Source organism: Rhipicephalus microplus, chromosome 5, assembly GCF_043290135.1.
Source record: "Rhipicephalus microplus isolate Deutch F79 chromosome 5, USDA_Rmic, whole genome shotgun sequence".
NCBI classification, from domain to species: domain Eukaryota; kingdom Metazoa; phylum Arthropoda; class Arachnida; order Ixodida; family Ixodidae; genus Rhipicephalus; species Rhipicephalus microplus.
This window is the reverse complement of record NC_134704.1, coordinates 149,613,821-149,629,966: the sequence shown is the minus strand read 5'-3', so window position 1 is coordinate 149,629,966 and position 16,146 is coordinate 149,613,821. Positions and strand designations below refer to the sequence as shown.

Genomic DNA, 16,146 nt, shown 5'->3' with positions numbered 1-16,146 from the left:
GGTTAAAGCACAGGGAAATACACATTAAACAAGAAGGCCATTGTAATGAAAACAAAACCGAGATTCCCCCCACTGCAAGCCGACAGTAGCGTGCTCAATATTTACGAGAATAACATCTGGTAATAAGAGGTTAAACAAAATGTTCTAAAATCGCCGGAGGCCACATTCAATCTCTTTTTAATTTCCCGACATAGGCATGTATAGTGTAGGTGCATGGCAGCCTATAAGGAGAAGAGTCGAAATGCTGTTGCGATATATAAGCGTTTATTCACGTCATCGAGTAAGTCTTTTAACTCGAATGGCGAACACAACAAACGACCTCCTCCCACGACTTCAAGCAACAAAGCTGCTTTATCAGCGACGTATAAACAGGGGTTCGGTAAAAACAGTTTCTGACTCCTGCACCTGGCCCCGTCCGTCCAGACGTCACTGCAAGGTTTTATGTACAAATCATTAAATACAAGTTCAAGGCAGGGCTGGGGTGAGAAAGGGTTGTAAGGGGTATATGAAACGGGTGTAGTGAGGGCACAAGGGTTGGATCGCAGGGCACGCTCACAACGGCACGACGAAACGTCTGGCACACACTAGCCACACAGTTCACATTGCTGTGAGCATCCTGCGACGCAGTTCCACTGATGACGGCAAAAGAAAGGCGGACGAACCGGCAGAAGAAATCCTTCTCACGAATGCACACACACGCACGCATACAAATGCACCACAAGGAAACCAGGCATGCAGTGCTGACTTAGTGGCAGTGTTGGCAGAGATTGTGGCATCCAGCCAGAGGACTCGCAACACTGGGCTCTGCGAGTGCTGGCTGCACTGGCAGCATGTTGCACACAGTGTTGACAGACACAAGCACGGAAAGCACATATTTCTGCCCAAAGCCTTGTATGCCTAAGGTAAAACAGTAGGTGCAGTGCAAAAATAGCTAGCAGAACGACCTAGCAGTGAACGGAATGTCGTACGTGTGGGGTGGCTGAACAGAGTCCTCTTCGCAGGGACTGAACACCGAGTCAATTCCAACCTAGGCTCGCTCATGTTGGCTACTTAAGGCTAATTAGAGCTTCCAGGACAATTAATGAACATTCATTCGAAAGATGTCACTGTAAGCGTGTATGTGCGATGGTCTCACAGCATCCCCTGCAAACGTGAAATATTGTGGCATGTATCGTGGTGGAAATCGTCAGTGCAGTTAAGGTGCACTGCTCATTGTTCAAAGGAGCAAAACAACTTTGGCTTAACTAGGCTTTGAAAAAACAAAGAAAAAAAAACAACAATGGATGGTCACAACAAGATAAACAGCACACCAAATGCACAAGGCTCAACGGTGGATGCACTACCGTCTCAGGTAGTCCTAAAAGATATACACGCACAAAAAAAAAGCACTGCGTGCCCGCGAGTGGCCCGTGGACACTGCCACACCTAATCCATAACACGGCACTGTAAAGGAACTTGCACTAACCTGGCATGGCCTCCAGTGGGGAACACACAAAATAGAGTTTAGCAGCCTATGTACAACGCAAGAATGAACAAAACGAAACAATTTAACACGAAAAACACATTAACCCCGCAACTATAGAGTCACATTACTTTGATACTGGGCAAACAAAATAATGCAAGTAGACTGTGACATCAGTAGCTTTTTTGTTTATGTCAGCCTGCAGGGCGCTGACCAGAAGGAACAGGTTATGGCCAGCACAAAAATGCTGTGCCTAGAGTAACTATAGTAGAGAGAACCTTATTTGCATAGGTTGAGACGTACTCACTCTTGTGAAATAGTCGCGCCATGCAGGCTCGGTAATTTTTTTTCACACATGTCCCTAGACTGTCAATGTGATGAAAGGTCAAGAAAAAAAAAATGAAAGCAGGTGCACTAGACACTTCAGCAGATGGTGCAAACTGCGCAGCCAGACATCTCCCATGAAATGCCTTTTGATTACACACACAGTAGATTATTCAGAAACAGTCTTAGTGCCGAATCGCTGGTCATTCCTTCCTACACGCGATGACCTTAGGTAAAGCAATGGTTCACCTTTCCCTGAAACAAGCTATTGATCCTTCGTTGTTTCCTTAAAAGTACAAAAGCAATAATGCAGATGAAGAATACTTGACCCTGACCATGAGAAGTGCAACAAAAAAAAAAAAGCCTCTAAAAAGTAGGGACAGCATAAAAAGAGGGTATCACACACACAAAAAAAAGCAAGTCAAGAAACATACGAAAGCCAGAAATGCATTTACAGAGTATATAGCAGAGCAAGGCCTCCCGCGAACCACATGTATACATGGCACGGAAGGCCCACTTGACTATTACGTTGCAGCAACTCAAAGTTGCTGCCAGCTGTTTACCTGTGTTCTCTGAACAGCCAAGACTCACACACCGTTGATCAAGGCGTGGTGGCCAGCAAGGCACAGCGGTCACCCCTCAACGCACAGCTTCACTCTACAGTGCTCCTGCACCATAACAGGGTGTGACACGAGACAAAAGATAATTCGCTGCAGACAGTGCTGCTCGCCAGATGTTGGTAGCAGACGACACGTGCAAGACCATGCTGAGGCACTTTGCTCCACCTTTAAGGAAGGCAGCCTCACTGAGCCTTAAGAAAGGTGGGAGACTCCAGACCACTTGTTTGCCATTGCAGGAGAATCGAATGGAGCAGTCCACTAAAGCTCCCCAAGCACAGACATTGTGAGTGCATCACGAGGTGATGACAGGACAGAGTTTCCAACAGAACCAAGACCATTGTGTCATCAGCTGCCAAGAGACACTCCCCAATACAAAATGCTTTCCGTAATGCCAGTGTGGAAACAAGTCTGCAAGCTCATCTTTTACAACAAATAAACATACTTTTGTAACATCTAAGGACACCTCCCACTCTCGGCGTGCTGTTTATTTGTGCATAACACGTGTTGGCGTGTGAGACAAACCACCCGAAATCTCCCACTACACCGCCACCAAGGCTTATATAACACAACAGTTTCAGAGTTCTGGCGATTTTTTGCAAGCACAGTACTCATCCAGGTGATTTGCCACTGCAACTGCCAGGAATGCAACGCCTACATTAATGCTGCATCGACAAATGACCTCTCTGCCGGTAACCTGCCGCATTTGATCACAGCGACTAGCCATGGGCGAGGCTTTTTTCCATGCTCGTCCTCACAGAACAACCACTCAACAGTGAGGCAGCAGCCACTCTGCAGCTTGATAGGTTCCACAGTGCCCCAGCAACACTCGTGTCTTCAGTGGCGGCACGCTCGAGGAAGTTGGCTGAAGGCCTGCCGCAACAAAACGACCTGGCTGACACTGTTCGAAAAAAGAACCAATGCCTTGAGGAAGTGCTGCATCTGGCCTTGGCAACAGTGTCGTCTTCCCTAGCCAACTCTAGCACCGTCCCGTGCAACCTCAGCTGGGTTGGCTGCTGCTGTTCCCGGGGCAAACGAGAATGAGCGTACTCGTGGCGGGCGTCACAAGAACAGTGGTGGACACTGGCTCTTCCACCCGGAGAGCTGCTGCTTCTTCCTCCTCTTCCTCCTGCAGCAGCAGTAGAATACGAACAGTTATACGGGCCAGAAAATCGCAAAGAAAGAAAAATCGAACAAACAAAAAACGACCATGAACAGACACTAGGACAGAGAAACAGCAGCGAACATATTTTATAGTGAACACATGTTTAGAAAACGGCGGCATCAAGCACGCTCTCCAGATGGCTCGGACCCGACAAAAACGTAACCGAGGGCATGTGCGAGACTTTGTTTCAGTTGCGGAGGTAATTGGATGCCGTGCCTCAACAGCACCTAGTCACTCAAGCAAGTTGCCTCTTCAGACTTCTTAGAGAGGCCCTTCAACACGTTTTGAGCAAGATCAGAAAGCACTGTTGATTAAATGTCGAGGTTCACAAGAACATGCGAGCCAAATTATATTATATAAATTATTAATTATAATTAATTATATTACAGCACAGTATGTGGCCTGGAATTTGCAATGAATTCTTATAAGTCAGCCGAAAATTGCTTTCCCTTTACAAATCATACTACATACTTAAAAATGATTGTGTAATATCATGCCAATGGTTTTTAATATCATGCCAATGGCTGCTTTGAGCATAGCATGCTTGGGAGTTACTGGGGCCACGGTGTGAGAGTACGACGAGTTTACGCGAGATGGCACTGAAAAGCTAGGCACTGGATGAAGAAATAAAAAAAAGAGAAAAGTGCTCAAGGCCACAAGCATGCGCAACGTACCTTCACTCTCTGCCTAGCTTCCAGCGCTTCGGGATGAAATAGATAGATATGCGGGGTTTAACGTCCCAAAACCACCACATGATTATGAAAGACGCCACAATGAAGGGCTCCGGATATATCGCTTCGATTTGATTGATTGATTTCTGGGGTTTAACATCCCAAAACCACCATTTGATTATGAGAGACGCCGTAGTGAAGGGCTCCGGAAATTTTGACCACCTGGGGTTCTTTAACCTGCACTCAAATCTGAGTACACGGGCCTACAACATTTCCGCCTCCATCGGAAATGCAGCCGCCGCAGCCGGGAATCGAACCCGCGACCTGTGGGTCAGCAGCCGAGTACCTTAGCCACTAGACCACCGCGGCGGGGCTATATATATCGCTTCGAGATGAGAGAAGAGAAAGCAGTCACAGAGTGCGACAAATCTTTGCAACTCCGCACGTGCCAGACGAATTCTAAAGATTTCTGCGGCGGTCTATTCTTACGAAATAAGTGCTTTTTTACTGTGTCCATTCCAAGGCTACCTGGAAAAATTTTGCAGGATCTCTTGAAGTTGCATCTAACTATACGTAATGCAAATACTCCAACAAACTGCTTTGAGGTAAACTTTAGGAGCTCCAATGTAACAACCAATTCCCATTGGGACACAAAAATCGGTGAAAGAGTGAGGGCAGCAGCAGCATCAAAAACAAAGACAATGCCTCAGTTGCACAGCGTGCATAAATGCACCAGCACCACATTTGCTCGTGCGATGAATGCACTTCTTTAAAGATGACAGTCTTTCTTGTAGACCTTCGACGCAAAAATTTTGGTCTATCTGTCTATTTGTCTGTTCGTCCACTCCTAACAGCATCGGGTACTTGATATGGCTGACCCCATCCACAGCACCCATCAATGTTGCTCAAGACTCGGCGTTCATACTTGTGCAATTGTCAATTAAAAAGCAATTATTGTGCATGTCTGGGGCACCATAACGACACGTATATATTCTGCATGTGCGTTTTTTCCTAGAAAAGGCATACATAAGTAATTTTAAGGATCGTAGCATTTATAACGCTGCGCTGGTCATGCAACCCTATCAACAAAACAGCAAGTGTTTCCGATGCTTTGCTAAGACGAGACGGTGGTGGTGCCTACCCGTCGCCTTGTGTTCTACACCTTATCACCTCTGAGACAGGCGCGCACACCCGTCTCAGAGCCATGCGCTTCATTTTCAAAAAAAAAAAGAAAAAAAAAGTGCCAGATGGCGATCATGTCTCACGTGTGACGTGACTTCATGCGCTCCTTCGCCTCCGCTGCACACTCGAGGCACTCTAACGCAGCGCCTCCAGAATATCATTCACAGATTTCCTTGCGCAGAACAATAAATAAATGTTTTGTTCACTCTCTCCATACGCAAGACTATCGTCTTTCGACGACATTTGCAGATTAACATGAAAATACGGGGCCAATTTTTTTTCTTCAAAAATCGGAGCAACGTTGGGGGTGTGTTCATCATGCGAAGCCAATTTCATGAAAAACTTTTTTGGGATGAGCAAAAATGCGGTAATGAAAAAAAATGAAAAAAAAAAAAATGTAGGTTGCGTAGCCTCTCCCAATTGTGTCATGATTAATCACGGAAGCACTTGCAAGAGATTGCATTGAGAGAGACAGGTGTGGCAAAACAAACACACTTTATAGAAAGAACGGAAAGAACGGATGAAGCAAACACGAAATTCACGTTAGTGCCCTCAAAATTAACTAATACCATACACACCAGTCTGCTACGAACTCAAACCAATACTTACTACAATATGCGTCAGAGCCAACTCTAACCCCAGCCCACATCTATCCAAGATGGAGTCGAAACTGGTTGGCATCGAAACTGGTTTTTTTTACAGGCTGTCGCGTTGCCACGTCTGACTCTGTGCCCATTTGGAGCTTTGATCATGCGACCACAGATGGCGCAGCTTGTATAGCACTTTGCTGGTTTCGTTTTTTGAATGGCGTCAAACTATATTTTAGTGAGCGATACATGCTAACGCAAGGAGTTCACGCTATAATACAGTATTTACTCGCGTAATCCTCGCACTCGCATAATTCTCGCACCTTCCCCATCGCCCAACAAAAATACGATTTCTTTTTTTCCTCGAGTAATTATCGCACCCCTAAAACTGCCGCAATAATGTCGTCTGCTCTTTCCAGAAACTGATGATGATAGCGCACGCCATCTCTTAACCATCAAGTGTACTATTGAACAGAGATTCAATCCAATTCAAGCCAAGCCGAAGTGGCCAGTGCGCGTTGCGGCGTGTTTTGTATGTTGTGTCGGTAATCTTGTCACATTATGAGGCGATACTGAAGCTGTACGGCTGCTTTCAAGTTGCAAGTGATAGATCATGTACTAAATAACGGCAACAGGGCCGCCGGTAGGCCCTTCGGAGTCTACGAGTTTTGTGTTCGCTTCTGGTGACGGCAGCTTAAGGGGAGACGTGGGTCCTCAAATGAAGTTTGTTAATTTTGGAGGGAATTAAATGATATTTAACAGTGTTGTTCAGTTTTTTCTGCTGATTTCAAATATGTAACTATATTTTGTATAGCTGCATTAGAACAAAAGATACAAAGATTTTAATACAGAAATTAGGTCGATTTCTTACGAGGCTTTTCAAAAACTTCGCTTGGTGAAAATCAAAAACTAAGTATATGACGAGAATGCCAGAGAGTTCCTCTAACCGGTGATGCTAATTTTATTGTTCTCAGCCCAATTATAATGCAAGAAAAACATATGTATAGTTGATTGCTAAATTTGCGCTAATTTTCATTTATAATCGGTGGCAACTAGAATTTAACACACAACTTTAGAAATAAATGAATAGCATCACCGGCTAGATCCATTCAGCATGAACATTTCGATATCAAACTTTTTGCTTGTACTCAGGAAAAACATGCGAAAATGTTCCGTAAGGACGTGTGCGATGGTCAAAAAAACAAAGCTGAGAAAAATGGATCTGAAATTTCGGTTCACCATAACTTTTATTAGCTTAGAAATCTGGCAATATAAATTGCATCACCATGTAGCCCTGTTCTTTAGCATCAAGTTCATGGTAAATATGTGGTCACTGTGCAGAAATAACACTGAGATATTTTATGTAACATCAGGCACAGTCATTGAAAGTGATGCAAGAAAGCCAGCACCACCCACTTCACTTGTGGTTCCTAGTTGAACAGAAGGCACACAAAAGATCTCCCTGTGCAAATAAAGCAGTTCAATGTTCATGGTGACAACAAAATATGCCTTTTGCACAGTTATGGCAGCAAGGAAACAAATCTAGATCAAATCCCAGTGGTGGCATCCACATTTAGATGGGGAGAAAAGCAAAAAAGTTGTGTTGTACTTGTGCTACAGTGCATCCCAGCTGGTCAAAAAGAGTAGAATCATCATGGTTTTGGCACACAAAATTCCAGAATTCAAAATAACAAAAAAAAATTCTTTGCACACAGCACCAGTGGCGTAGCCAGGGGGGGGGGGCACACCGGGCCCGTCCCCCCCCCCCCGGAATTTTTTTTTTGCCATGGCATACACAGCACAAAATGACACTCGACCACATCTGCCTGCCCCCCCTTCCCCGCCCTCCCCCCCGCCCGAAAAAAATTTCTGCCTACGCCCCTGCACAGCACTGGTCACACCTAGACCTATAGTAGCCCAGGGCTGTAGGCAGAGTCTGCTGCTGGCTTGTGCCTTTTTGCAAGCCTGCTTGTGGCAGCATTCCTGCTTGTGTGGTCCTTGTTGGACATGCGAATTCGTCGACGATCCTTTTCGAGGCTTCGGCGCACTGCATGGCTACCAGCACTGTAGCCCAGTTTCTCTGCTATGACAGTGTTACTTTTCGTCACACCTTGATTGAATCGGCTGATGGCTTCGGCCACTGCCCTCTGGACACTGTGAAGCGAGGCATGCTTAGTCTTTGGTGCTTGCTCCCAAATAACAGAATGCAGGCACTCGCTAGCATTCTGAGTCATGCCATCGTTGCACCGCTCCAAGAGGGTTTCTTCACTCAGCCGCTTGAAGATTGGCTCCAAAGCTTCACACACGAAGCTGGGCAAGCTGTTTTTGTGTGGTGGGAGTTCCTCGTTCTTTGCCACAGCACGATTATAAAAGCACCAAGATTCTAGCCCTTCGGGGCAAAGATCGTGCTTCGGGGCGTCGTCAGTCGACGACATGTGGAGCAGGGTTGCCTCAACTGCCCTCTTCATTCCTGGCACGTCATTCTTATGACTCCTCAAAGCCCAGCCGTAGTAATTCATAATTTTCTTGATTCTCTCCTGGGTGAGCCGTCCCTTTCCTCCAAGTGGCTCACCTTGGGCCTTCTTCTTGTCAACCAGCGCACGCAAGGCTGCTCCCATACGCTTGTGTACGTGATTCACACAATCTTTCTTTTCTACCTTGATGAAGCCGTACACAGCCTGCTCGGTCAAGGCATGGAAAGTCCTGCTGTCACCGTCAGAAAGCATCGTGGTGTAACGCAGCTTGTACTTTTCTAGAGATCTCTGGAACATAATGAGTGCAGCTTGCACCTCCATTTGCCCGGCTTTACAATCAATGTTTTTCTGGCAGTCTGGCACATGTGTTGTGTGCCAAGCTGTGTAGCCTTGCTCACTGGGTTTTGGACCTAGTGAGCAGCCCAAGCAAAAGTTGGACAAGACAATGTGGTCCACAACAAGCCCGGTGTACATTTCAATGATGCACCCGACCGCAATGTGTGAACTGTGGCCACGCGTCAGCCAAGTTCCATCGAAGATCACGTCGATGTTGCCTGGTGGGTTGCCAAAGTCCCTGTAGAGTTCCTTGATTTGAACCACACTTGCGGCCTCACAGTCTGTTGCAGCACTGGTGCATGCCTGAACCATCATGTTCATGTGGCCCTGGAAAGTTTTGTGGTGTAAGCCGCGATGAGAAATGTTCATTACAGCAAAGAAATCGGAGAGGGCTGTTGCTCCCTTGCCGATGCTCTGAATGGCCTTCATCGCTCTGACGTTCACTTCGAACGGCGTTATCCTGGCGTCACCGGCGACTCTCGGGGAAGAAAATCGCTCTAAGCGCATCTCACAAGTGGAGCACTCCACCACAAGCTTGACACAAAGCCCATAATCTTTGGTGGGGTCCTTCGAAAGTGCCACAGTTTTCTTGCCGCACCCGGGACACAGCATAAGTCCAAGAATCTCTTGCACCACGGTCAAAGCCATTACTGCAAATTCAGTTCCGCTGTCGTTGACGTCCTCTTTCATTTCGACACCCAGAAGCTCGAACTTTCGCTCTGTTGCAGACTTCGATGCCAGGCGCGTTTTTATGTTACCGGCGGTCGCTGTGCGCTCCCTGCTTTCTTCAGGTGTGAAGAAAGTGGTGTTTATACGATCTGCGGCAACACGCGAAGTTGAGGCAGACGAAGCGTCGACGCCTGATGTGTTGGGTTGCAGCTCGGAACTCGATCCGGCAGAGCCTCCAGGCAGAGCAGCAACCGGCAACTCGGGCAGCATGACAGGCCTCGCCGCCTTCCGTCGCGCATTCCAGGGCCGCTTTCGAGTCTTGCCGAACGCCTCACGCGTCGTAACCTTCAGACGACGATCTCCTTTAGCCATTCGGGCAGGGAAGGTGACACCTCACCACACGCTGTCGAGCGAGCGGCCGAACAAGCGTAAACAGCGGCGCGATAAAACCACAGAGATATACAAACACAGCGAAACGCGAGAGAGGCAACCGGCGACGGCTCCGAGGCAGAGCGCGCGAAAAACAACCCGCTCGCTGCTAGACCAATAGGAGCGAAGCGCGCGGGGGGTGTGCGCGCTTTGGCCAATCAGCGGCGCGAACGCGTCCTCCAGGAATGACGCGATAGCGTCAGTTCCAGCCCACCGACGCCATTTTGAAAGGGCGCAAAATGCGCACAAAGAAAACAGCTTTCAAACAAATCTAAGATGGCGGCTCCCGGCCACCGCGTTCGCACGTGGCGACGGCGCGAATTTCTAACATTTTGGGCCGATTTTTTCCAATTTCACGTCCACCTTGGGTCACATAAGCGCACTTTTTTATTATTTCCCAATAAAATTGAACTTTTAGACTTCGCGGAGGGATTCTTGAATGTTTAAACATCGCGAAAATGCACTTTTCCAAAAATCGACTTTTTTGCTATTTTTTGCCGTTTTAAGACCCGCGTCTCCCCTTAAAGCCACCAAGGCGCGTTGGGACTGCCGTGTGCCTAAAACTAAAATTGATAGTAAACTTTATTTCTTCAGACGAAAACTACGGACGGTTCTGTTAAATAGCCATCAGCGCAATACTGACATCCCACGCTTACCTTTTGAGGGCTCCTGTTGAGCGACGAACGCTACCGCTACGCCCGCAACGTCCAAAAGCTTTGCGCATGATATTCTAATTCTCGACTATTTGCTTCCACTTTTTGTGTCTCCAATAAATTTTGTCGTGCTAAATCTCTGCTTTTATTGTAGAGGTAAATTTTAATTAGTACTTCTTAAAGCTTGCTGTTAGTTGCTGGTGTGAGAATCCCGATTTGCGGCCACTTCGTTTTCTTTTTCGCTCTCTACGTTTTCATAGAAAGTTTTCCCCGCGTAATTCTCACACCCCCCAACTTTTCATCAGTTTTCCGGCAAAAAAGGTGCGAGGATTATGCGAGTAAACACGGTGAAGCTGTTAAATACAAATACATGTTGCCGGCGCTTCTCCAAGCTAAGTTCGCCATTGAGTTTATGATGCCTGTCGGAGCTTCCCGCTATTGTGTTTACCGTGGTTGCACATTGAAGGCACTGCGACAGAATTCAATGTTCTTTTCACTTTCTACAATATTTCGACAGGGAGACATCGCTCATGTTTACATTAGTCATCTCTGAAGTGCGCCACGCAATGCACCATGCCCTTGACAATACTTCCCCGCTCCTTTCACCCAAACTCTGATAACCCACAGCTTTTGAAGCTTCCCGCTTTTTGGAAAAGTGTGAAAGCTAGCCCCAGCCATAATATACGTTCCAGCAGCCTATGGTGCCGCATTTCGTACTCCGAAAGAGTTGAGTCCTCTGAATTGTTTGCTTGTAGAGGGGCGTTGCACAGAAAAGGAACGGATGCATGCGCCTGCAGGGAGTTTCGCTCACAAGGAAGGGGAAGGGGGAGGTGAGCTGCAATTGATGTTATTTCCGTTTGTGTCCCATTCGCCCGGGCACACTGCGAGGCTCTGTGTCGTCTCTGCTGACAATTAGAGCCCCAATTACAATTGAAATATGCGATTTCAAGCTTTTTCACTGTCATTATCACTGCATATACCAACATACACTACGCATTACGAGCATATCCACCCGGGTATACATGTGGGTACAAGCCTACATGGGGCTTACGGTTTAAGGGACAAACCCGGAAAGCGGAACACGTCTGCGATAGGTGCTTGTAAGAGAAGGTTAGAGTGTTGGTGACAGAAAAGTAGAGATAAAAAACACAAATAGTGGGAAAACGATGCCATTCTGCCTGAAGAGAAAGAGATGAACAATAATTTTACATTTTCTCTGTTATATTAAGATTTATTCGAAGTAGATAAGGCAATAGGTCAACACAAAAAGAAAGCCTTCTTTTCATTTTTGTTTTTCTTGCGAGACTGGTGGCACACGTGTCACCACCCCGTTGAAAAGGGGATGGTCCGCCCACCCGTCTGTCTGTACAGTTAAAGTACAGCGGTACAGTTAAAACGCGGTTTGCATACCGTGAAAAAACAAACAAACAAGGCAAATCCACCAGCAAATAGAAAAAAAATTTAAGTGCAATGACCTAGCCAACGTGTTTGTCAAAATAAAACTAAAAAAAAAGGCGCCCATAAGTGAGAGAGAGAGAAAACTTTATTAAAAAGTCAGTCAATTGTTCAGGCATGGCCCGTCGCCCCTAGCTGTCGGCCGGAATCCCTTGGGACGCGGCAGCAGCAAGGGCTTGACTGATAATGTCGCGCTGGATGTTGGGATCTGGGCTGTAGAGCAGGGCCTCCCAGGATTCTACAGTGTGAGAACCATCGTTCTGACTTGGACATGTCCACACCATGTGGACCAAATTCGCTACCTCATCACAAAATTTACACTGGGACTGGAAAACTGCGGGGTGCCACTTGCTGTAAAGTGCGAAGTTTGGAAAAACCCCGGTCTGTAACTTTCGCCACAAAACCTCGTTTTTCTTACTTAGTTAGTTGTCCGCTCTCAGGTATACTTGTCGATTCAGCCTGTAGTGTGCGACGATTTCATGATATGTGCGCATATACTCGCTTCTTTGTTCGGTAACTTGGGAGGTTCCAGGGGTCGACCGGTAGGTGAGACCTCGGGCGACAGAATGAGCTTCCTCGTTCCCTCTAAGTCCTTGGTGAGCTGGAGCCCAGACAAGCATAACCTGCTCTTTGGGTACTCCTACCATGTTTAATATACGGACGGCAGTCTCCGTCACCCTTCCCGATTCATAATTTCTCACAGCGTTTTTGGAGTCGCTGATGACCACCCTGATCCCCTTTTGGCTGATGGCCAAAGCTATGGCCACTTCCTCGGCCTCTACAGTCTTGACACCAAGGACTGCGCAGCACGCAATCAGGCCACCATCTTCCCTGACCGCCACTGCCGTGTGTGCCGCTTTGCTTTCATATTCCGCAGCGTCTGTATACGCGACGTCCTGTCGACCGGTGTACCTGGATTGTAATGCCTCTGCCCTGGCTTTACGCCTGCCTTCGTGAAAGGTAGGGTTCATATTTCTGCGTAGCGGAGGTATCTTTATCCTGTCCCTGATCTGTATCGGTATGTCTTTTGAACGCGCCTGCTCACGCGTGGGCTCATAGCCCAATCTCTTTAATATTGCTCTCCCCGTTTTAGATCCGAGTAGTCTTTGATGTTGTGCTGTCACAGTAGCCTCAATTAGCTCATCGAGTGTGTTAGATACCCCTAACTTCATAAGTGTCAGTTGACGAGATTTATTCGAAGTAGATAAGGCAATAGGTCAACACAAAAAGAAAGCCTTCTTTTCATTTTTGTTTTTCTTGCGAGACTGGTGGCACACGTGTCACCACCCCGTTGAAAAGGGGATGGTCCACCTGCCCGTCTGTCTGTATAGTTGAAGTACAGCGGTACAGTTAAAACGCGGTTTGCATACCGTGAAAAAACAAACAAACAAGGCAAATCCACCAGCAAATAGAAAAAAATTTAAGTGCAATGACCTAGGCAACGTGTTTGTCAAAATAAAACTAAAAAAAAAAAGGCGTTCATAAGTGAGAAAAAAAAATTTTCTATCAACTACTGACTGATACCCCCCCAATTGCCACGCTCCTTGGAGGTGACGTGTACAAAGCCGGGGGCTCGATCCCCATCACCACCATCAGAGAAAGAGAAAGAAACGCCATTTTGCAAGCGGTAAGCGTATGCTGTGGTCGTGTATTCAACTTTAGTTTCACCATGGGGAAGTACGCAAGCTACACAGCTGGATTTGAACTTAAGGCAGTGCATTACGCACTGGAGCACGACAACCGGGCTGCAAGCAGGCAATTCGGTGTTTGAGAAACCAGTATTCGGTATTGGAGGGATCAAAAAAAAAAAAAAAAATTAAGGCGACGAAAAACACACGACGGACGCACGACAACCGGGCTGCAAGCAGGCAATTCGGTGTTTGAGAAACCAGTATTCGGTATTAAAGCAATCAAAAAAAAAAAAAAAATTAAGGCGACGAAAAACACACGACGGGCTTTCCGCGGTTCCAAGACCAACAGGTATCCGAACGTCGAACAGCAACTAGTTCGGCATATACGGAAGCTACAACAAGACGGCTGTGCTGTTGCTGTGTCTTTCGAATTGTGCAGACTGAGGCGCACATAATAGCCCCAGCGCAGCACATCGAAGCAAAAGAGTTCAAAGCTGGCTTCATATGAACAACTCGTTTCATGTTGTGTCATGGCCTCGTACTGCGAAAGCGGACCACCTTGTGCCAGCACTTGCCGCAGCATATGAGAACAAAGTGGTGGACTTGCACCATTTCGTTATAAAGCTCCAACAGTAGAAAGACTTCATTTTGTTCCAGACTGGCAACGCTAATCAGACTCCCTTTTGCTTTGATATGCCACAGAACACGACAGTGGAGGAGAAAGGTGCACGGAGTGTCATCGTCAGAATGTCTGGTGCTGATAGACAACGATGCACTGTAATGTTGGAGGTGACAGCGTATGGGTGCAAGCTACCGCCTTGCATTATTTTTAAACTTAAGACGCTCCCAAAGGCAAATTTCCCTCAAGGCATCTACGCCAAAGTCCACGAAAAAGACTAGATGAGCAAGGTACTCATAATGGATTGGGTGAAAACAGTCTGGGGTCGGCGGCCGGGTGGTCTATTGTTCCCGTCCAAGCTTGTCCTGGACAGTTTTCATGGGCACCTAGTAGGCCGTGTACGAGATGAACTAAAGGAGCTGCGCACAGACCTGGCAGCGATTCCGGGCGGCCTCACATCGATACTGCAGCCTTTGGACGTGTTCTTGAATAAGCTTTTCAAGGAGAACGTTCAAAGGCTGTACACCACCTGAATGGCTGGAGTTCAGCTGACTCCAGGTGGTAAGATTAAGCGGGGACGCAGCTTTGGTATCACGAAAAATGGCAAAAAAATCAATTTTTTTCGAAAATCAAGTTCTCAGTTTTTGGAACCTTTTTTCTACCTGATTCCAAAACACCTACACTGAAAACCACAAATGAGTGCTTTGGAAAATTTATTTCACCCTCCTAGTTAGCGCAACTTTTTTCTGGAAATCTCAAGAAAACAGCGATTTTCAAAAAATTATAGCTTTGCGATGGCGCGGCTGGGAGCCAGATTCTTGGGCTCATTGATAAAAGCATTTATCCATGTTTAAACTTCCCGCCTGAGCTGGCTCCTTCCTTTGAAAACAAGCGCACAAAAAGCAAATGTTTGAAGGTCGTTTCGAGGTCCCTGATTGGCTGTGGCCGCCATGTCGCCTCAGCTCGCCTTGCCATTGGCCCGAAGCTTGCTCTGGGAGATGGTTGTTTGCTTCTTGCGCGTGGCGAGGACATGGCTCTCGAAAATTGCTACTTCGTGACGTGTTCACGGCTCGATGATCATTTAGGATATAATTACACTAGTTAGGAGCCGTAAGCAGATGTGCGATCAGGCTAGTACGAGCGGGCATGTGGTCTACAAGCGCGTCGCGTCATCGAAGTCGTCCTTAGTTCCAACTCCGCTGACATCGAGACTGCAGGCAGAAACGAGGCACTAGCGCACTTGTGGCAACGGGCTTCTTCGCAAGCAGTGAAGCACATCCCTCGCTAGCTCCTCGGAACCGCGCAGGGGCATTTTACATATCGGCAGCGGACCACAAAGTCAAGCTCGTCACCCCTTCCCTCCTCCACTGCCAAGGACTGCTCTGAACAGCGACTAGCAGTTTCGCGCGTCATAACTCGAAAATGCGATACCAAGCGCAGTGCGCGGCGATTTTTTGTCACTGTAGCTATACATTTCGCACATCGTCACCGAACACCGCCACCAAGTGCGTCACGTGCCGGCTGCACTGTCCATGCGGCCACGCACTCCACGGTCATATGAAGTGCTGTCAATAGGCTTTTGTGATGCGATTTAGATGTGCTTGGAGCTGTGCTTCGTATCGCCCACGAGCGTCTATGAATGTTCTGAGACAATGAAAGCCTCGTAGATTAGCATTTCCGCGACTGGCAGTACGATGATGCGTTTCACGGCTAGAATGGCAGAAGATGTATGAGGCAGGGGCACGAATTTTTATATGCCCGCCTGCTGCCTATAACTGTTATTAGAAAAGAAGGCATAGGCTGTCACGGTGTGAGCCACTTTTTTATGCAATAAGCCTCTCTGTAAAGAAAAAAATGTTCAGTGATTATTTG

The 16,146-nt window shown here is 47.1% G+C and overlaps 1 protein-coding gene across 7 annotated transcripts in view; it reads right to left on the bottom strand.

Moving 5' to 3' along the window:
• Positions 1–242: 242 nt before the first annotated feature.
• The window catches only part of LOC119174182 (uncharacterized), a 177,100-nt gene continuing 161,196 nt past the window's right edge, over positions 243–16,146 (bottom strand). For all 7 annotated transcript variants that reach the window (XM_037425001.2, XM_075896042.1, XM_037425004.2 and 4 more), the window contains one exon: positions 243–3,532. In XM_037425001.2, the coding sequence (XP_037280898.2) occupies positions 3,404–3,532 (129 nt within the window). In that variant the 3' untranslated portion in view covers positions 243–3,403. The remainder of the gene's footprint in view (positions 3,533–16,146) is intronic.